General features: G+C 46.7%; 1 protein-coding gene and 1 pseudogene across 12 annotated transcripts in view; both read left to right on the top strand.

Moving 5' to 3' along the window:
• NVL (nuclear VCP like) overlaps positions 1-22,216 on the top strand; it is a 167,025-nt gene that overhangs the window by 1,633 nt on the left and 143,176 nt on the right. For 7 of the 12 annotated variants that reach the window (XM_058275271.2, XM_058275279.2, XM_058275273.1 and 4 more), the window contains exon 2: positions 3,785-3,858. In XM_058275271.2, coding sequence (XP_058131254.1) covers positions 3,785-3,858 — 74 coding nt within the window. Of the gene's footprint in view, positions 1-1,238; positions 1,279-3,784; positions 3,859-17,662; positions 20,702-22,216 lie in introns of those variants that run through there. The other 5 variants (XM_071207756.1, XM_071207757.1, XM_071207760.1 and 2 more) reach the window with 4 other exon arrangements.
• Positions 4,622-6,938, top strand: LOC139436358 (protein PRRC2C-like; annotated as a pseudogene).

Below are 22,216 nucleotides of genomic sequence, written 5' to 3'. Positions count from 1 at the left end.
CCAAGCACAGGACCTTTGCTGTTGTTATTCTTTCACTCTGAGTTATTTACTCTTTTTCTGGATATTCACATGAGTGGCTCCTCCTTATTCAGGTCCCTGAGCAATGACTCCTAGTTGCCAAATCCAGTGGCCTCTTGTAAGTCCTCACCACACTTGACTGCCCTTCAGTATTTGACATTGTCAGGTCTCTGCTGATTTTTACTTTGTTCATTATAAAAGTAATAGGTTCGTATGGTTTAAACTAAAAGGGATAATAGGGAATAAATGAAAAATATTCTTCTCATACCTACTTCTTATTTCAGGGATAACCATGGAGAGTTTCAATTGTATACAATTTTGTGTTCATTTTTTTAAAAAATCACACAAATGGCTCAATGGCATCTATTCTGCTGCTTACTTTCTTCATTTAATAGTATATTTTGGGCATCTGCACACAAATTTATGGCCAAATAATAGTCCATTGTGTATATATATACCACATTGTTTGTTCACTCATCTGTTGGTGGATACTTGAGTTGTGTCCACCTTTTAACTGTTGTGAATAATGCTGCTCTGAACATTGTACAAGTTTGAGTCCGTTTTCAGTTCTTTGAGTGGAATGCCAGGTCATATGGTAGTTCTATATTTAACTTTTTGAGGAACTGCCAAATTGTTTTCTATAGCATCTGCACCATTTTCCCTTCTACCAACAACTTATGAGGGTCCCATTATGTCCACATCTTCACCAACACTTGGTATTTTCTGTTTTTGGTTATAGCATCCTAGTGGGTATGAAATGGTATCTCATTGTGGTTTTGATTTGCATTTCCCTGATGGCTGATGATGTTGATCATTATTTCATATGCTTATTAGCTACGCTTTATCTTCTTTGGACAAATGTCAATTCAAGTCATTTGCCTATTTTAAATTGGGTTGTCTTTTTTGTTGTTGAGTTCTTTACTTATTCTGTATATAAAACCCTTATCAGATACAACTGTTTTCTCCTATTCTGTGTGTCTTTTCCTTTTCTTTGTACAATGTCCTTTGATGCACAAAAGTTATTTTTTTAGGAGGTACTGGAGATTGAACCCAGGACCTGATACATGGGAAGCAGGTGCTCAATCACTGAGCTACATCCATTCCCCTGCACAAAAGTTTTTTTTAAAGATTTATTTATTTGCTTTATTTATTTTTAATATACTCCCCCCCCCCCCATGGGTCTATCATCTGTCTGCTCATTGTTTCTTTGCCTTTTCCAGGAGGCACCAGGAACCAAACCTGGGACCTCCCGCATGGGAGGTGAGTACCCAGTGGCCTGAGCCACATCTGCTCCCCACGGCTGCAGCATCTGCTGGTATCACCTCATTTAGGCATGTGCTCGTTGCGGCAGGTGTGGTGTCTAGCTCATTGCGGTGGAGTGTGGGTGTCTGCTTGTCTTCTTTAGGTGGCCCTAGGATCCAAACATGAGACCTCCTCTGTGGTAGGTTGGCGCCCAACTGGTTGAGCCACATCCACTTCCCAAAAGTTTTTAATTTTAATCAAGTCCAGTTTATCTCTTTTTCTTTTGTTGCCTGTGGTGTCCCCACCCCCGCCAAGGAACTGGGGGCCGGGGATTGAACCCAGGACCTGGTTTGTGGGAAACCAGTGCTTAACCACTGAGTCACATTGGCTCCCCTGAGTTGGTTTTTTCATTTATTTTGCATGTTGTTTATTTTTAGGAGGCACTGGGAACTGAACCTGGGACCTACCATGGGGGAAGCAGGTGCGCAACCACCCGAGCCACATCTGCTCCTAAAACTTGGTTTTTTTTTTTTTTTTAAGAAGCACCAGGTATTGAACCCAGGATCTCATACATGGGATGCAGGCGCTCAGCCAGTAAGCTACATTGGCTCCCTATTGCCTGTGCTTTTTGTGTTATATTTAAGAAGCCATTGCCAAATCTAAATTCATGTAGATTTTCCCTTATAAACATAGAGTTTTAGGTTTGCCCTATAAAGATAGGGATTTTAGGGTTTTAGTTCTTAAATTTACATCTTTGATCCATTTTGGTTTAATTTTTGTTTATGGTGTAAGTTCATTTGCCTTTTTTAAAATAGAGTATTAGTTATTTATTGCTGCATAACAAATTACCCCAAAACTTAGCAGCTTAAACCAGAATGATCCAATTTTGGGTACTGAGTCTCTTGTCATAGGAGAAATTCATGTGTTAGTGATTCTTTCTTTCTTTTTTTTTTTTTAAAGATTTATTATTTATTTCTCTTCCCTCCCCTCCCCCCCCCCCACCCCGGTTGTCTGTTCTGTTTGTTTTTTTTTTTTTTTTAAGATTTATTTATTTTTAAAATTTATTTCTTTCCCTTTTCCCCTGCCCCAGTTGTCTGTTCTATGTGTCCATTTGCTGCTGTTGTTCTTTTTGTCCGCTTCTGTTGTTGTCAGTGGCACAGGAATTTGTGTTTCTTTTTGTTTCGTCACTGTTGTGTCAGCTCTCCCTGTGTGCGGTGCCATTCCTGGGCAGGCTGCACTTTCTTTTGCACTGGGTGGCTCTCCTTATGGGGTGCACTCCTTGCGCGTGGGGCTCCCCTATGCGGGGGACACCCCTGCGTGGCAGGGCACTCCTTGCGCGCATCAGCACTGCTCATGGGCCAGCTCCACACGGGTCATGGAGGCCCAGGGTTTGAATCGCAGACGCCCTAACCACTGGGCCAAGTCCGCCACCTGTTAGTGATTCTTGAGGAAGAAATTGTTATATGAAGTGGGAAAGTTGGACTGAATAACTAGCAAGTATTGACACAGATTGGTAATACAGACTGTTGAGTTAGTCCAGGTTTCACTTCTGGCCCTGCAACTTATTTTGTATTGCTGCGCAAGTTATTATTTAAACTTTCTCATCTCTAGAGTGGCAAGACTAATCAGTTAACTCTTAGAGAATGTAGGGATGAAGATTAAAAGATATAATGTGTAAACAGCCCCTAGAATGGTGCCTAGGGCAAAGGTTCCCAAACAGTTTTGATACATGGCACCCTTAGTTTTTGAGTAAATTTTTCATGGTACTCCGAGGCCAAAAGAAATACCTAATAGGTCTATTTATTAAGTAGTTGGTCCAAGCAGCTTATAAGTATTTAGGCCAAAATAACATAGTTTGAAATAATAATATGCAGTAATTGAAAGGAAAATTAATATATTCATATTGCATTCTTAACCACAACTACTAATGGGATTTGTGTACCTATTGGGTAGTACACAACTTCTCATACTTTGAAATCAGATTGATATAGCCACCTTTATTTACTGTTTCACAATGATTTTTGCATGCCATTTGCTTGTTATCACAGCAGCCACTGAAAACCCTGTTTCCCAAAGATATACCATCATCAAAAGAAATAAATGGTGATTTAATATTGAAGCCATGAATTGCCTCAAGCTAGTAATTCTTATAATGTCTGACAGGTGTTAAATATCATTGGTTCCCTCGAATTTAAAATACGTCTTGATGGATGTTTTTTGAGTTTACTGTTGTGTTTCAGGGTGTCTCAGCATGGAATTTGGGAATCTAGGTGGTAGTAAGCCCTCTCTTAATGCATTACTCCTATTCTAGTTAATGCTGTTATTACTGCATTGTTATAGTGATTAGTAATGTTAATTCTCTGGTTCTAGATTTGACAATTATTTTGTGATTCTGGTGTGCTTTATTAATGAACAGTTTGCATTAAAGTATAACATGTTGAAATAGTGTGATCTCCAGTTTGTCAATTAAAATCACTGAGTTTGAAATGCTGAATGTTTTATACTTATCAAATTTTCGTTTCAGTATCTTACCAGTAACAGATGTGGCAAATATGTGGACACTGGAGTCTTAGCATCTGATTTGCAAAGAATGTACAGGTAAAGAAATGTATTTTGCAGATCTTTGCTTTGCTTTTCTATCATTTTTAAAGTTTCTGTCCTGCCTAACTTCTGATTGATTAATGGCAATAGGCCAACCCCTCCCAAACACATGATTCGATGGGATTAATCACAGTCACAATGTTGCAGTCCCTTACCACCATTCATTGCTAGAACTTTCCAGTCTCCCCAAACCTACATTCATTTGCATTAATATCCCATTGTCCCTGCCCCTCACCCCTGGTAACCTGTACTCTGCTTTCTGACTCTGTAAGTTTGCGTATTCTCTGATATTGTGGTTACATGGGGCTTAAATGTAATATTCAGTATCTCCTAACAACCTTCTTTGCTTTACTACCAACTTAACAACTTCAGTAACATACATAGAGGTGATGTCATCAACACGGAGATGTAAGGCATCTCCTGAAAAAACCTCCCCAGAGAGTCAGTGACTCTCCCCTGGGGACGTGGACTGCAGAGGACTCACAGTAGTGAATTGGAACCCCACACATATCCAGGCACAGGGATCCAAGTCTGCAGAGACCCAGGGTGGAACACAAGCCACTGAGAGTGCTGTGTACAAAAGAGCCCCCCCAGGAAAAGGAGACAAAAAAAGAGAAAATGCTATGGAATGGTGGTGGCCAAGTACACTCACTCAATCTTGTTACTGTCAGTGGCTCCCTGAACCTAAAACGGACTTTTCTAGCCAACTCACCTTTCTGAATTGACTCCATCTGGCTATCCAGGATAGGATAACCAAACAATGAAGAAACTGGAGGTAGAAAAGCCTCATAAAGTGGAAAAAAAAGGATATGTGTGTCTGTGCAACTGCACTGCTGTAAGACGGGAAAGTCTTCCACTACTAAAAAGTGTAAGGAAAATAGGTCCCTGAGTGATGGAGAGAATGAAACAACTCATAGGAACTGGAGTGAAAAATTTTTCTGGGGAAGAAAAACAGAACAGATCAAGATTCCTAGGAAAGGAACAGAAGAAAGGAAGTTTTTTCATGGAAGGGAAACAGTTACACAAAAGGGGCAGTCTTAACAGATGTACCAAATATCCAGGGCAAGATGTATAAGAGCTGAAGAAATCTGATCAGTTGAACTGGGGCTATTCTAAGGGCCCAGAATAAGTTGGATGAAGTGTCGAAGAAGAACCTTAACACAAAGCCAATCATCTGTAAATCCCTAGACCAGAGGGAGAACCTGACCTTCAGAGTTAACTCGTCAAGATAATCAGATGCCTAGATACGCACAAAAAGTTGGAAGCCATATTATGAAACAGGAAGTCATGGCTCAATCAAGAGAACAAATTAAAATTTCAGAGGCACAAATTTTGGAACAACTAATCAAAGATGTTCAAACAAGTCTCCTAAATTCAAGGAGATAAAGGAAAATATAGATAAAGAGATAAAGGATATTAAGACAATGTGTGAGCATAAATAATAATTTGAAAGTATTACAGAGAAATATAACAAATAATGGGGATGATAGGCACAACAGTAGAGATTAAAAATACACTAGAGGCATACAGCAACAGATTTGAACAAGCACAAGAATGAAGCAGTGAACTAGAAAACAGGGCAATTGAAAGAACAGATAGGGAAAAGGAAGGAAAAAGTTAAGCAGTGTCTCAGGAATTTGTTTGACAGCACAAACTACACAAACATACATATCATGGGTGTCACAGAAGGAGAATAGAAGGGAAAGGGGAAGAAAGAATATTTGAGGAAATAATGGTCCAAAATTTCCCAGCTCTTAAGAAAGACATAAATAAATATGTCTAAGAAGCACAAAGTGTTCCAAACAGGATAAATCCTAATAGGCCTACTCTGAGACACATGTTAGTCAGAATATCAAATGCCACAGATAAAGAGAGAATTCTGGAAGCAGCAAGAGAAAAGGGATTCTTCACATATAAGGAATCTACAATAAGACTGTATGCTGATTTATTATCAAAACCCATGGAGGTGAGAAGGTAGTGGTATGATATATTTAAGGTACTGAAAGATAAACTGCCAGCCAAAAATTCTTTATCCTGAAAAACTCCTTCAATATGAGGAAGAGTTAAAAATATTCACAGATAAACAGAAACTGAGAGTTTGTCAACAAAAGGCCTGCCTTACAAGAATTACTAAAGGGAGTTCTGCAGGTTGAAAGGAAAACACTGGAGAGAGTGACTTGGAGTAGTGTGAAGAAATGAAGATTCAGAATAGGTATCCTGTTGATGCCAAGTTGGTGTCTTTCAAATTAGTAGGTTATAAATGTAGGTTGTGCAATATAAACCCCAGGGTAAACACAGAGTATTTTAAAAATATACAGAAAGAGAAATGAGCGCAGCTGGACTGCAGCAGCTCTGCTGGTGTGGAGGTGGCGAGCCAAGGACTGGGTGACCGTGGCCTGAGTGCACCAGCCACGGCCCACACCTCCCGCCCTCCGGGCAGCTGCAGCCCTGTGGGTCTCTGCTCCAGACCCACTCCCGCCCCACCCTGCGCCTCTGCTGCCTCTTCCAGAGACCCACTTGCTGAGTGGCCGCCGCTGCTGCTTTTGCTGCCACCACCGCCACTGCGCCAGGTTCCAACCGCAGCCACTCTCCACCGTCCAGGTCCCTCTGTCCTGGCCTCAGGACCCTGGCTCCCTGCCAGCCCCAGCCCCATTTTGGAGAAGAGGGTGGAGGCAGTAGCTGAATTGAGTGCCAAGGACCTGAAGGAGAAAAAGAGAAGGTGGAAGAGAAGGCAAGCCGGAAAGAGAAAAAGAAAGAAGTGGAGGAGGAGGAGAGCGGAGGTGAGGAGGAAGAAGAAGAAACTGCTGAGGATGGAGAGGAGGAGGATGAAGGGGAAGAGGAAGAAGAGGATGACAAAGGGCTTACGCTGAAGAGAGCTGCTGAAGAGGAGGATGAAGCAGATCCCAAACCACAAAAGATGGGAAATGGGGCGTTGGCGTGAGCCCCCTGCTGTGGGCCTGGCACCTGAGCACCTGAGCACCACCCTCTTCTCTCCCAGCCTCTCATTTCCACCTCTTCGGACATCGCCCCATCCATTCTCACTCTACCATTGTCCCACCGTTGTCCCAACTCCTGACCTGCTCATCTGAGCTCGCCCACTGGTCTCCAGTTGCTCCTCTCCCTGTCCTTGATCTCTCTCTCCTTACCTTCTGTGATTCCACCCCTTCTCCAGTAGTCTCTCTGTAGCAGTTTGGCATTGTTTACAAATTCCAAAAATAGTAATTGAATTATGTTTGTAAGCTGGTCTGTCTAAAGTTTCACTTTTACTTAATTAAATTATGACTAGGGCTTTGATTGGACTACATCGGTAGGGTGTTGATAAAAGACATGGCAAAAGACAGAGTTGGGAGTTTTGAGCCAGATCCTGGGTAAACACACAGAGCAGCTGAGCCCAGAGAGAATCTAGTCCTGGGGAAAGAGACGGCTGGCCTTGTGGAGCAAGGCAAAGCCTAGAGAGCCTCAGTCTACAGCTGACCTTGTAGAGAAAACGGAGGAGCTGAGCCCAGAGAGAAACGAGCCCTGGGAAGGGAGGAACCCAGGAAACCTGAACCCTGGCACACGTCGGCAGCCATCTTGCTCCAACACGTGAAAATAGACCTTGGTGAGGGAAGTATAACTTATGCCTTATGGCCTGGTAACTGTAAGCTCCTACCCCAAATAAATGCCCTTTATAAAAACCAGCCGGTTTCTGGCAGTTTGCATCAGCACCCCGTTAGCTGACTAATATGCTCTCCTACCCGCCTCTGCACCCCCAGCCTCATTTCCTCATATCCCTGTTCTGGCTGGTCCCTGGCTCTCCCAGATCCCCTCCTCTCAGACAGCGCCAGGCCGGGTTTGGGGCCAAGCCCCAGAGTTGCCCCCTCCCCTCCCCTTTTTGTATAATTTAATAAAGAAACGGTCACACTTCTGTTTAAAAAAACAGTGAGAAAGAGATCAGCCAGATACATCATAACAATCAGCTATACAGAAAAGCAGATTGCAGTAAAGAAAAAGAGAGACCAAACAAACAAACAAAAAATGACGTATAAAAACTACAGGACAAAATGGCTGAAGTAAGTACTGCTTTTACAGTAGTAACAGTGCATTTTAATGGATTGCATTCCCCAATCAAAAGACACAGATTGGCAGAATGGGTAAAAATGCATGATCCAGCTGTATGTTGTTTATAAGAAACCCACCTTAGATGCAAAGAAAAATAGACTGCAAGTGAAAGGCTGGAAAAAGATGTTCCATGCAAATAGTCATTAAGAGAAGAATGTCCACTGCCACCACTATTATCCAACATTGTCCTGGAAGTTCTAGCCAGAGCAGTAGGCAAGAAAAAGAAATACAAGCCATCCAAATTGCAGATGACATGATCCTGTATATATAAAATCCTGAAAAATCTACAGCAAATCTACTAGATCTAGTAAACTAATTCAGCAAAGTTGCAGGGTGATCTTGCAAAAACCAGTCATGTTTCTATACACTTGTAAAGAGCAATCCAAGGAGGAAATGAAGGGAAAAATTCCATTTGCTGTATCAACTAAAAGAATCCGTTATCTTGGAATAAATTTTAAGGATGTAAGGGAGACTTCCGGCAAGATGGTGGCTGAGTGAGCTTGCCTTGCCATCTCTCCTGGGAAGAGGCAGCTGGGCGCCACTGGAGGTTCTCCGGGACCAGGCTTTTTCGGGATTTTTTCAGGGCAGGAAGTGTCTGGACATCGATTTGGTGGGAAGGTAACGGAAAGGACTGGTCTATAAGATATAATTTGGGACTTTTCAGGAGGGGGAGGCAAGATGGCGGCTGAGTGAACTTCCCGGTTACTAGCCCCTGGGGGGAATCGGCTGGGAGGCGTTGGAGACTCTTCGGAACCGGCTGTTTTGGGATTTTTCCTGGTCCGGAGGTGTCTGGACATCGATTTGGAGGGAAGGTAACAGAGAGGATCCATCTGTGAAATATACACGGGAGATCCCAGCTACGTGTGGAGGACCCCATCCTTGGGTAGGCGGAGCCGAGGCAGCTAGCACCGCGGCGGGTGGCGGGCGGGAGAGCCGAGCCGCGCTGCGCCGCGGTGGCGGGCGGTAGGTGGGTAAGCCGGGTCCGGCTGAGCCGCGGTGGGCGGGGGTGCCGAGCCCAGCTGAGCTTGGCCGAGCCCAGCCGCGCCGCGCCGGGCGGCGAGCGGGAGAGCCGAGCCGCGCTGCGCCGCGCCGGGCGGCGGGCGGGAAAGCCGGGCCCAGCCGAGCCCCCCCGAGCCGTGGCGGGAGGGGAAGCCGAGCCCAGCCGAGCCGCGGCGGGCAGCAGGCGGGGGACCCGAGCCCAGCCGAGCCCAGCCGAGCCCAGCCGAGCTGCGGCGGGCGGCGGGCAGGGGACCGGAGCCCAGCTGAGCCCAGCCGAGCCTGGTGGCGGGGTTTCTGTTCTTTGGTTTTTTTTTATTTTTTTTTATTTTTTGTTGTTGTTGCTTTTCTTGTTCTTTTTTTTTTTTTTTTCAATCCTCTCTTTCTTGTCCCCAATATTCTTCTTATACTATTTTACCTTAACAATACAATAGGTCCTACAGGAAATACCTCACATTTGCTGGGTTTCCTCACCCTCCACTGCCTCATTTCTCTGTGAATAGATTTAGCCTATCTACACTATCCCCTTTCCCCTACAACTTGATATCCTCCACCATCTGCTATCTCTCCTATATTCCATCTCCCTTTCTTTGATCCACAAAGTGTCTAACTCTTAATTTCTAATACCTTTGTTTAGTTTTCCATCTGGTATTCGTCCCTGAAACTATTACCTTTCTTTTCTCTTTCCCTCTCTCACGAAAACAATAGCCTCTTAGTACGTACCACATTCCTCCCATATTCAGTCGTCTACCTCATTATAGGTACTTTCCTACTACTATAACTCTACACAATTTACATGATCTAACCTCCATCCTCCCAGAACTCATATTGTTGCTTTGTAAACATATATCACCAATACTACTTCACACTTTTTCCTTCCTTACACAATTGACTTTCCCCAGCACTAATACTTTCCTTTAAAGTGAGCTTAACTAGCAATAAGAAATTGGAATAAGAAGAACAAAGTGACAAAGAGAAGATATAACACTTACGCAAAAACAACAGCTAATTAATCTCCAAGACTAGACAAAGAAGCTAAGGAACTGATTAAACCCGTCAAAGAAAAAATGTTGACAAGACAGCAACAAAAATCTACAAACCAAACCAGTAATCAGGAAAACATGGCTGAATCCAATCAACAAACTGAAAATCAGGAAGGGGGGCAGGACTTCGCACAAGCAATGAAAGATCTCAGAACATTTATCACTGACAAATTTGATGAAGTAATGAAAGAGGTTAACAGCGTGAAGACAACACTTGGAGGGGAAATTGCAGACATGCGCAAAAAAATAACAGATATGATGGAAATGAACACCACAATTCAAGAAATCAAAAATACACTTGCAGCAAACATCAGCAGACTAGAAGAGGCAGAGCAGAGAATTAGTGATGTGGAAGACAGTGCATTGGAAATCAAACAGATAGTAGAAGTGGTCAATAAAAAGGTAGAAAAAATCCAGATAGGACTTAGGAACCTGAATGATAACGCAAAACGCTCAAACATACGTATTATAGGCATTCCAGAAGGAGAAGAGAAGGGAAAGGGGTCAGAAGGAGTGTTGCAGGAAATAATGAATGAAAACTTCCCAAATCTACTGAAAGAGACAGATGTACATATCCAAGAAGCACAGCGCACTCCACTGGTCATAAACCCCAACAGGCCCACCCCAAGACATATACTTGTCAAATTATCCAATGCTCAAGACAAAGAAAAAATTCTAAAAGCAGCAAGAGAAAAGAAAACCATCACATACAAGGGAAACTCCATAAGATTAAGTGCTGATTTCTCATCTGAAACGATGGAGGCAAGAAGGCAGTGGTATGATATAGTCAAGGTACTAAAGGAAAAAAATTTCCAACCAAGAATACTCTTATCCAGCTAAACTAGCATTCAAAAATGAAGGAGAGTTCAAAATATTCACAGATAAACAGAAACTGAAAGAGTATATCAACAAGAAACCTCCCCTTCAAGAAATTCTTAAGGGAATTCTGCAGGAAGAAAGGAAAAAACAGGACAGTCAGAGATGGAGAAGAGTGTAAAAGCAACAAGAAAGACAAAAATAGAAGGGGAAAATAAAATAATACAAACAAAATATAACAAACACAAATCCAACCAAAATATGGCTACCATAAATAACTCTCTAAACGTAATAACACTGAATGTCAACGGATTAAACTCACCTATCAAAAGATTCAGACTGGGACACTGGATAAGGAAATACAACCCATCTATATGCTGCCTACAAGAGACACATCTTAGACCCAGAGACTCATGGAGGTTGAAAGTGAATGGCTGGAAAACAATCATACAAGCAAACAACAACCAAAAAAAGGCAGGAGTAGCTATATTAATATCAGACAAAATAGACTTTAAATGTGAAACAATTGTGAGAGACAAAGAAGGATACTATATTTTAGTGAAAGGGACAATTTGTCAAGAAGATCGAACAATCATAAATATTTATGCTCCTAACAAGGGCGCCTCTAAATATGTGAGGCAAACGCTGGAAAAACTAAGTGAAAGAATAGATGCATCTACAATTATAGTGGGGGATTTTAATACACCACTATCAACTCTGGACAGAACATCTCAAAAGAGAATCACTAAAGAAACAAAACATTTGAACAGTATATTAGAAGAGCTGGATCTAATAGACATATATAGATCATTACACCCAAACACAGCAGGATATATATTTTTCTCAAGCGCACATGGAACATTCTCCAAGATTGACCATATGCTAGGCCACAAAGAAAGGCTTAATGAATTCAGAAAGATTGAAATCATACAAAACAATATCTCTGACCACAGTGGAGTCAAGCTGGAAATTTGCAAGGGACAGAGACCCAGACTTCACATGACAATTTGGAAATTAAATAGCACACTCTTAGAAAAACAGTGGGTCAAAGAGGAAATCTCAAAAGAAATCAATGACTACCTTGAAACAAATGATAATGTGTTGCTGCCTCCCTCCATCCCTTCCCCCAGCCTTTGCTATCTCCTTCCTCCAGCCATTGCTGTCCTTCCCGCCAGTCCCGCCCACGTTGCCAACATATAATCTGCCTTCTTCCCCAGCTACTGCCTACCTCATAGCCGCCTGCACAACTCCGCCTATCCACTACCGCCCTGTAGTAATCCGCCCCAGCTCCTGCCCCTCCCTTCACCCAACCCTATATAACCAAGTGTACTTCCGCAATAAAGCAGACTTGTTCCTGCGCTCAGGCTGTCTCCGTGGTTTTTACCGCGCGTCCCCCACGCCTGGAGAACCTAGGCCTACACGCTGGTCTAGGGGCTTCCCGCCGAGCCGTGGAAGGCTGCCCGGACCTCGTGGGCCGCTAATCACTGCCAGCGAGCCCACATTTGGGGGCTCGTCCGGGATCCTCTCCTTCCACCGCCGTACGGCCCCTGTTGTCAGCCGTTGTTGTTGTCTACTGGCGACCATTTCAGCTTTCCAGGTAGGGACCCCGTCGCCGCCTTTTCTTCTCCCACTATGGGCACCTCCCTCTCTTCACACCATACCCCTCAGGTTCGGCTTTTAGCCGCCCTGCTTGATACCAATGGGGTTCGCGTTTCCCTGAAACAGCTCCAAAAATATTGGGACTTACTACTCCCCTTCAATCCGTGGCTCGCCACCTGCCAGCTCTGGAGCCCGGACACGTACTCACGGCTAATAGATCGAGTTACCTCTGCCATAGAGCATGAAAAGCGGTCTTTTCCGCCCGGCCTGCTGCCTACTCTCGTGGCCGTTCGTGCCTGCCTCCTTGGTGCACCATCCGAAGTCATCCGGGACAAATCGATTAAACAACCCAATGATTATGAGCCCGATGATCTTAGAGACACGAATTCTCTGTCTGACCAGCTCGCCGCAGCTCTCGAGCGCGAGCCTCCCCGCTCGCACTCCCCGCCGCCTACAGAAACCGTTTCTGTGGCTCCTCAGAATGGCGGACCTCCTCCTCCTTCCTCCACCCCTGCCCAAGATGGCGTGCTTCCTGCTTCTTCCTCACCCAGATCAGAGCCCGCCGGCGGGAACAAAGGCGCTTCCTCTCGCCTTTACCCGCCCCTTCCTGTCTCGTCAACCCCCGGGCCGGCCCCCGGAAATGATGTAGCTTCGCCGCCATCTTGGCCGGCCCCCGGAAATGATGTAGCTTCGCCGCCATCTTGGCCGGCCCCCGGAAATGATGTAGCTTCGCCGCCATCTTGGCCGGCCCCCGGAAATGATGTAGCTTCGCCGCCATCTTGGCCGGCCCCCGGAAATGATGTAGCTTTGCCGCCATCTTGGCCAGCCCCCGGAAATGATGTAGCCTCGCCGCCATCTTGGCCGGCCCCCGGAAATGACGTGACTTCGCCGCCATCTTGGCCGGCTCCCGGAAATGACGTAGCTTCGCCGCCATCTTGTCCGACGCTCAAAAGGGTCCCGCCGCCAGCTTGTTGCCGCCTTGACGCTGCTAAGCTGCCACTCCCTCACTTGTTTCCCGCTACCGCTCATCCCTCGCCACCACCATATAACAGCGACTCCGGAAGAGTGCACCCTCCCGCCCCTCAGCTCTACCCGCTCAACCCGCTGCCTACGCCACAGCGCCCTCAGACCTGGCTTCCCTTTACGGCCGAAGAGATTAAGACACTGCGAAAGGCCGTGAAAGAAGATGGTATAGGTAGCCCATATGTCCAACAATTGTTAGAAGAACTGGGAGTCCAACTTGCGCTCCCCTATGACTGGATTTCCTTAGCCCGCGCCATCCTTCAGCCCGGTCAGTTTCTTGAATGGCGTGCCTATTATCAACATGCTGTTGAGCAGCAAGTAGCAGAGAACGCCCGCATCGGTGTCAGAGATCCACCGGACGCCTACACCGGAGTCAACAGCTTTGCTAATCCTCAGTCTTATGTCAATATAGATCCAGGGTTTTGGCAACGAGTAAAGAACCTTGTCCAGCGGTCATTTTCGCTAGTCTCCTCCAAGCAATCTACCAAACTTGCGCAAATGCTTCAAGACCCACAAGAAACTTTTCCCGCGTTTGTCGCACGCGTTCTAGAAGCATGTCAGCGGAAAATCACCAATGAAGACGCCCAATTTATGTTAGCAAAAGAGCTAGTTCTCGATGGGTGCCTCGCACCCTTCCGGACTGTTATCCTCCCTCTTCGCGACAAGCAGTTACACGAATGGGTCTTAGCCTGTCGAGATATTGACCCTCAAACTAAAGCGCTTACTAATGCCTTTGCCTCTGCCATGGCTGTGTCCTCCGCCTCTGCTTCTGCCTGCTTTCGATGCGGTCAACTTGGCCATTTTATCCGCGAGTGCCCTCAACAAGCGGCTCCCCGCCCTGCCGAGGCACTGCGCCGACCGAGAGGCCCCCCCACACCATGCCCGCGCTGTGGAAAAGGGTACCATTGGGCTCGCGATTGCCGTTCCTCGCAACAGCCTTTAAACTCCCAACGGGGCAGGCCTCAGCCCCTCTCCCAAGAGGCCGTCAAGAGAGCTCCAAAGCCCTAATGTGGACAATGCCTATCACACGTCATCAGAAACCTTCCCTCGAGCTCAAAATCGACGGGCAGTGGCTTGAAGGGCTCTTAGACTCTGGTGCTGAAATCTCTTGTATTCCCTTTAAAATCGCTGCCTTCAACCACTGGCCCCTCGAGACCGGCCCTCAAGTCATTGGCGCCACGGGAGCTGCTACCTCCTGGAAGACATCACAGCCTTTGCATTGGAACGATAGAGAAGGTCACGAAGGCCAAATTCGTCCACTCGTCCTTTCCTCAATTCAAACCATCCTGTGGGGACGAGATGTCCTCAGCCAGCTAAAAGCTCGAATCACCACAGAAGCCTTCTCAGCCGCGCTGCCCCCCCCCTTCTAAGGGCCACTGCTCCTGTCTCAAGACCTGACCCTATCCCTCTGGAATGGGACACAGAGGAGCCCATCTGGGTCGAGCAGTGGCCCTTGCCCATGCACAAGTTACAAGCTCTCTCTGCCCTCATCGAAGAACAACTACAAGCGGGGCACATTGAGCCGTCCACCAGTCCCTACAACTCACCAATCTTTGTCATTAGCAAGAGAAACACTAGCAAGTTCCGCCTTCTCCACGACCTTCGAGAAATCAACAAGCACATCAAACCGATGGGGTCACCTCAGCCAGGCTGCCCCCATCCCACTGCAGTCCCTCAGCATTTTCATGCAGCGACCATTGACATCAAGGACTGTTTTTTCTCCATTCCTCTTCACCCGCGAGACTGCCCACGATTTGCATTTACAGTCCCACGCACCAATAACCAGGGCGCAGCACGCCGATTCCAGTGGAAAGTGCTACCACAAGGTATGCGAAATAGCCCCACCATGTGCCAGCTTTATGTCAACTGTGCCCTCGAGCCGTTGCGCTCCCATTTCCAGCCTGAAGAAACATACATCATCCATTATATGGACGATCTTCTTTTAGCAGCGAGTTCTAGCACTCTCCTCAATGACCTGCTTTCTGCAGTGATGACCAACCTTTCGAGTCTCGGGCTTACCGTACAGACAGACAAAATAAACCTCAAACCTCCCTTTCAATTCTTGGGCTTTCATTTCCATCACTCCATACAACCGTCAAGCCCTCGGCTACACATCTCTCCCACTATGACACTGACTGAACTTCAGCAACTTTGTGGGCAAATCAATTGGCTTCGATCAGCACTTCCCATCACGACAGCACAAATGCAGCCTCTCTTCGAGCTTCTGCAAACCAAAGACAGCCCACCTGCTGCGGTCCGGCAAAAGATCACCATCACCCGCGCTGCACAAGAAGCCGTCCAACAAGTCAGTGATGCCCTTCAGCAATGTCGCCTCGAGCGATTCTCTCCAGATCTTCCAATCTTTGCCCTGGTTCTGCCGACACCGGTCACCCCGACAGGTCTCCTGTGGCAAGATGGTCCTCTTCTTTTTCTGCACACGTCAAAGAGTAAACTCCCAAAAATCTGCCCTTTTCTAAGAGCCTGGATTGCGTTAGCTACTGACTTAGTTCTCCTTTCCATACAAACGTACGGTATCCCACCACACACTATTATTTGGCCTCTCGATGCCAAAGAGGTCTCTTCCCTTATTATGAACAATACCCAGATGCAGAGCTTAGTAGAGCTCTTTCGCGGCTCCTTTGATAATCACTACCCTCATCACCGTTTGCTGCAAGGAGTGTCTCAGTTAGCATTCTCTAACCCATTCCGCCCGCTGCCTGCGCGGAACCCCATTCCATCAGCCATCACTGCCTTCACAGACGCCTCAAAAACAGCGTTTGCAGCTGTTATCTACACTCCTGGAAAACCTGAGCCCCAGCACTTAGTATTCGCCAATGACTTCTCTGTTCAAGTAGGCGAGCTCCTAGCGGTCGCAGCGGTCCTCAACCTCCACCCAAGCCAACCTCTCAATATCTTTACAGACAGCCTATATACACTACAAGTTTGTCGCAGCCTGCCACTTGCCACCTTTTTGCCAAGCGATTCAAACATTGACCGAGCGCTTGCCTTTATGCAGCGCTTACTTGAAACGAGACAGCAGCCCTGGTTCATCACACATTTGCGAAGTCATTCCAACCTTCCAGGGCCTCTTGCCCACGGCAACAGCCTTGCCGATGCGGCCGTGTCAAGTTTTAGAGTACTTCCTTTAGCCTGCAAAAATTATGTTGTAGATGAAAATCTGCTTGGAGACCCCATTAACCACGCTAAGTTGCTGCACTCGCGGTTCCATTACTCAGCGCGGACGATTCGCAAGCTCTATCCAGAATTACCCGCTGAAACCTGCAAACACCTAGTGCGCTCGTGCCGCGTGTGCGCCCCTCTCCTTCCTCTGGGGCCCCTGCAGCCCCGAGGTGTCAACCCTCGTGGCCTCCGGCCTAACTCGCGGTGGCAGTTAGATGTCACTCATGTCAGCGCCTTCGGCCGCTTCAAGTATCTTCACGTAGCCATTGACACCTTTTCCCATCTGTGCTACGCGGTGCCCCTCGCAGGGGAGAGTGCCAAACATTGCATCAAAGCTCTTCGCCAAGCCATTCTGTTTATGGGGATCCCATGGGACCTCAAAACAGATAACGGACCAGCATATCGCAGTGCTTCCTTTGCCAATTTTGTGCAGATGTATCGCATCACACATCACTTCGGCATCCCATATAACCCACAAGGACAAGGAATTGTCGAACGCACTCACCAACAGCTCAAGCTGCTCATTCAAAAGGAGAGAACCTCCTCTCCCCACAAAGCTCCAGCAGATGTTGTAACAGCTTGTCTCATCCATCACAATCTCCTAACTTTTGATAGTCAAGGACTCTCTCCCACGCATAAGCATTGGGGACCTATGTGGCCGCCTTCTCAAACTCCTGTGGTCTACTGGAAAGACCCAGCTTCCAATCGCTGGCAAGAAGAACCTGCCCCTCTACTAGCACAAGGAAGAGGGTTCGCCTGTATTTTCCCAGAAACAGAACGACAACCTCTTTGGGTCCCAGGACGGTATATCCGGCCTGCAACACAGCAGCTTGACCTAGATGATATCCCACGCCCACTAGCGCCAGACCCCAAAGACATCCCACGTCCTTTGATACCAGAACACAATGCTAATGGCAATGATTGAAACTTCGGCCAAGCCCCCTCCTAAAAATGTCCCTATTCCAATAAGTGCTCTCTCTAAGTTTCTTTCTGCTGATGGCCCCTCCTCTATGGGGGCTCTTTTTTCCTTTTTGTCATTTCAGATCTTTCTAAGGACTCAACTCTGCACAAGAGAAGCCTTTGCTGCCTCCGTCACCCGCCATTGACAGGCGCCTGACCTTCACCAAAACGTGCCTTATAACCTATCGCCTGACCTTCACCAAAACGTGCCTTATAACCTATCAATAAAGGGAACTCACCGTGCAAATGCTCCTCAAGCTCCCCTCCCACCCACTCTTACTTTGCTTTTTTCTTGCAATTTTCACTTTTCTAACAATCTTTTCAGCTGTCTGTCTCGCAGCCACAGCCCCAACAGACTGGAACCTTCGTCAACGTCTTCTCCTCGCTGTTGCCTGGCTGCTTCTAATTGCTATCCTCATCTCTCTTGTAGTCCTTCTCCCATGACCACTATGCGCCCCCAAGTACATTCATCTGAGCCTACTACCCCAACACCGTCGCCCATGGGGACCACACCAGCTCTCTCTCGCCGCGAACGACGTCGACAACGCTTCTTTGCCCGCCGCCTAAGCCGACTTTCTCTTGAAGATGATGACCCCATCGAACGCCAAGTTCTCCAGCTCCTTCGACAGGCCCGCTCTGTTCACACACCCACCCCTTGTTCCCCTACCCTCCCTCGTCTCATTCATCTCCTCATTCTCATGTTGTCCCTAGCCTCCTCTGCCCAGAGCTATTCATCCCATCAGCCATTTAACTGGACCCTCTCTGACTGGAAATCAAACGCAGTTCTCGCCTTCAACGTCACTGCAGGGGCACCCTCCTTTTCACTCCACCTTTGCAGCCTGACTGGCCAAGCTCCTGACTGCTATCCAGGATGCCAGGGCCAGGGCTGTTACGGTGGCGGAGCATACGCCATTGCCGGCCCTCAGGGCCCCCCTATTTCTGGCTACTACATCTGCCCCTCCTCCATTGCTTCCTCCTCCACTTCCTGCCACGACCCCGCGCATTTCTTTTGTCCCTCATGGGGATGTGAAACCATGGCTGTTGGTTGGGCTAAACCCTCTAACAAAGATCCTAACCTCTACCTGCTCAGTAGACAACTGTCCCCCCAACGCCCAAATGTCTCCTTCCTCGTCAAAGACCCCTCCGCAGACACTTGGCTCGTGGGTCGTACATGGGGAATCCGTCTATACATGACCGGTTACGATTCAGGAGCCTTTTTCACAATCCAGAAAAGACCCCCCTCCAGTCGCCCAGCAAACATCGGCCCAAACCGGTTTCTCAACCCACCACCTCCTACGTCTGCCACCCCTTCCGCGTCCCCCCTTCCCTCTTCATCGTCTCGCGCCTCATCGCCTGTCAGCCTTCAGTTGCCTCCCACTAAGTACTCCAGCCCCCTCATCAACTTGATTAAAGCTTCATACGTTTCTCTAAACTCCTCCCACCCCAACCTCACTCGCTCTTGCTGGTTATGTCTTTCCCCCAGTCTCCCCCTCTATGATCCACTTGCTATTCCCGCGCCACTCTTTATTTCCTCCACCGATGATTCCCCCTCTTCCTGCAATTGGGATCAATCTACTCATATCTCACTCACTTTTACGCACATCTCTTCCAAGGGTATATGCATTCACCCCCGTTCTTCCCACACTCCTAGCCTTACCGTCTGTGCCAACTATACCTCCCCACACATCTCTGCCAAATATTTAGTCCCCCTAAACACCACCCAATGGCTCTGCTCCTCCACGGGACTTACTCCATGCTTATCTGTTGCCACACTTAACAAAACCAAAGAAACGTGTGTTCTCATCCTTCTCACACCTCGAGTTATCTATCGCACTCCTCTACATTTCTTTGAAGCCTTTGATCACACGCAAGAAGCTATCTACCTCCACAAACGCGAACCTATTACTGCTGTGCTCACTGTCACTACCCTCCTAGCTACAGCTGGAGCTGCCACTGGTGTCGCAGCTCTAGCCACACAAACCTCCGCCCTCCAAAACCTCAGACAGGCAGTAGACTCTGATATCATCTACCTCCGTGATGCAGTCAAATACCTTAAAGACTCTCTTAATTCTCTCTCTGAAGTTGTCCTGCAAAACCGCCGAGGCCTTGACCTCCTCCTCCTAAAAGAAGGTGGCCTATGTGCTGCTCTAGGAGAAGAATGCTGCGTTTATGCCAACTATACCGGCTTAGTAGACTCTAGCTTAAAAGAACTTGAAAAGGGTCTCAACCAACGCCGACTTGAACGAGCCCAAACTGCCGGCCCCTGGGGCTTCCTGCAGCCCCTCCTCCCCTATCTCCTCCCGTTGCTAACCCCAGTTCTGCTCATCATCCTAGGTCTCACCGTTGGTCCCTGGGCCATTCGACGAATTATTCGCCTTGCCAAAGATCATGCTGACAGTGTATTCTCCTCATTTGTTCAGATCCATTACCAACGTCTTGTTGCCTCTGATTCCATTCCTCAATCTCGACCACATCCTCACCCCTCTTCCCACCTCACCTCCCGCCTGTAAGCTGCTTACGGTGAAGCTCTCTGACTCTAGCCGTCGGCACGGGTTCGCTTCCCTCGACGCAAAGGGTTTGGGTGTACCCCCCGCCCCCCTTTTATTGCTATATGTCTGAGAATTCTTCGCAATTAAGCTAGCCACAGCGCTATCCACCCCAAAAAAGCGTGCGCGACATCAGGTTAGATATTCCGTCTAGCACCGGCACGTGCCAACCCCAAGGGCTATGCATACATTCTGGCCAAATGATATGCCATCAGCCCATCACCAGTCAATCCCGCCCCCTTTACCCCTCATCCCCCCCCAGCCTAATACTTTGTCTTCTTTTACTTTCCTTTAAAAAACAGAAGGAGCAGTTGTTGCTGCCTCCCTCCATCCCTTCCCCCAGCCTTTGCTATCTCCTTCCTCCAGCCATTGCTGTCCTTCCCGCCAGTCCCGCCCACGTTGCCAACATATAATCTGCCTTCTTCCCCAGCTACTGCCTACCTCATAGCCGCCTGCACAACTCCGCCTATCCACTACCGCCCTGTAGTAATCCGCCCCAGCTCCTGCCCCTCCCTTCACCCAACCCTATATAACCAAGTGTACTTCCGCAATAAAGCAGACTTGTTCCTGCGCTCAGGCTGTCTCCGTGGTTTTTACCGCGCGTCCCCCACGCCTGGAGAACCTAGGCCTACACGCTGGTCTAGGGGCTTCCCGCCGAGCCGTGGAAGGCTGCCCGGACCTCGTGGGCCGCTAATCACTGCCAGCGAGCCCACAATAATGATAACACAACATACCAAAATTTATGGGATGCAGCAAAAGCGGTACTGAGAGGGAAATTTATAGCCATAAATTCATATATCAAAAAAGAAGAAAGAGCAGAAATTGAAGAATTAACTGCACATTTGAAGGAATTAGAAAAACAACAACAAAGTAACCCAAGAGGAAGAAGAAGGAAGGAAATAACAAAGATAAGAGCAGAACTAAATGAAATAGAAAATAAGAAAGCACTTGAAAAAATAAACAAGACCAAGAGCTGGTTTTTTGAGAAGATCAACAAAATTGACAAACCTTTAGCGAGACTAACAAAGAAAAAAAGAGAAAAGATGCAAATACACAAAATAAGAAATGAGAAAGGTGATATCACCACTGACCCCACAGAAATAAAGACTATCATAAGAGGATACTTTGAAAAACTATATTCCAACAAAAATGACAATTTAGAGGAAATGGACAAATTCCTAGAAATACACAAGCAGCCCATACTGACGAAAGAAGAAATTGATGATCTTAACAAACCAATCACAAGCAAAGAGATAGAATCAGTCATTAAAAATCTCCCAACTAAGAAGAGCCCAGGGCCAGACGGCTTCACAGGTGAATTCTACAAAACATTCCAGAAAGAACTAACACCAATCCTGTTGAAACTATTCCAAAAAATCGAAACAGAAGGAACACTGCCTAATTCCTTCTATGATGCCAACATTACCCTAGTACCAAAGCCAAACAAAGACACCACAAGAAAGGAAAATTACAGACCAATTTCTATAATGAACCTAGACGCAAAAATACTTAACAAAATACTTGCTAATCGTATTCAACAACACATTAAACGAATTATACACCATGACCAAGTGGGATTTATCCCAGGTATGCAAGGATGGTTCAACATAAGAAAATCAATCAATGTAATACACCATATAAACAGATTGAGAGAAAAAAACCACATGATTATATCTATAGATGCATAAAAGGCATTTGACAAAATACAGCACCCCTTCCTGATAAAAACACTTCAAAAGATCGGAATACAAGGAAACTTTTTGAACATGATAAAGAGAATATATCAAAAACCGAAAGCCAACATTGTTTACAATGGCGAAATCCTGAAATCCTTCCCTCTAAAATCAGGAACAAGACAAGGATGCCCATTGTCTCCGCTCCTATTTAACATTGTCTTGGAAGTACTGGCTCGAGCACTGAGACAAGAACCAGATATAAAAGGCGTTCAAATTGGAAGGGAAGAAGTCAAAATTTCATTATTTGCAGATGACATGATCCTATATATAGAAAACCCTGAGAGATCTTCAACAAAGCTCCTAGAACTCATAAATGAGTTTAGCAAAGTCGCAGGTTATAAGATCAATGCGCAAA

Source organism: Dasypus novemcinctus, chromosome 13 (genome assembly GCF_030445035.2).
Source record: "Dasypus novemcinctus isolate mDasNov1 chromosome 13, mDasNov1.1.hap2, whole genome shotgun sequence".
Taxonomy (NCBI): Eukaryota; Metazoa; Chordata; class Mammalia; order Cingulata; family Dasypodidae; genus Dasypus; species Dasypus novemcinctus.
The sequence above is the reverse complement of the archived record's forward strand: the minus strand, read 5'-3'. Positions and strand labels throughout refer to the sequence as shown.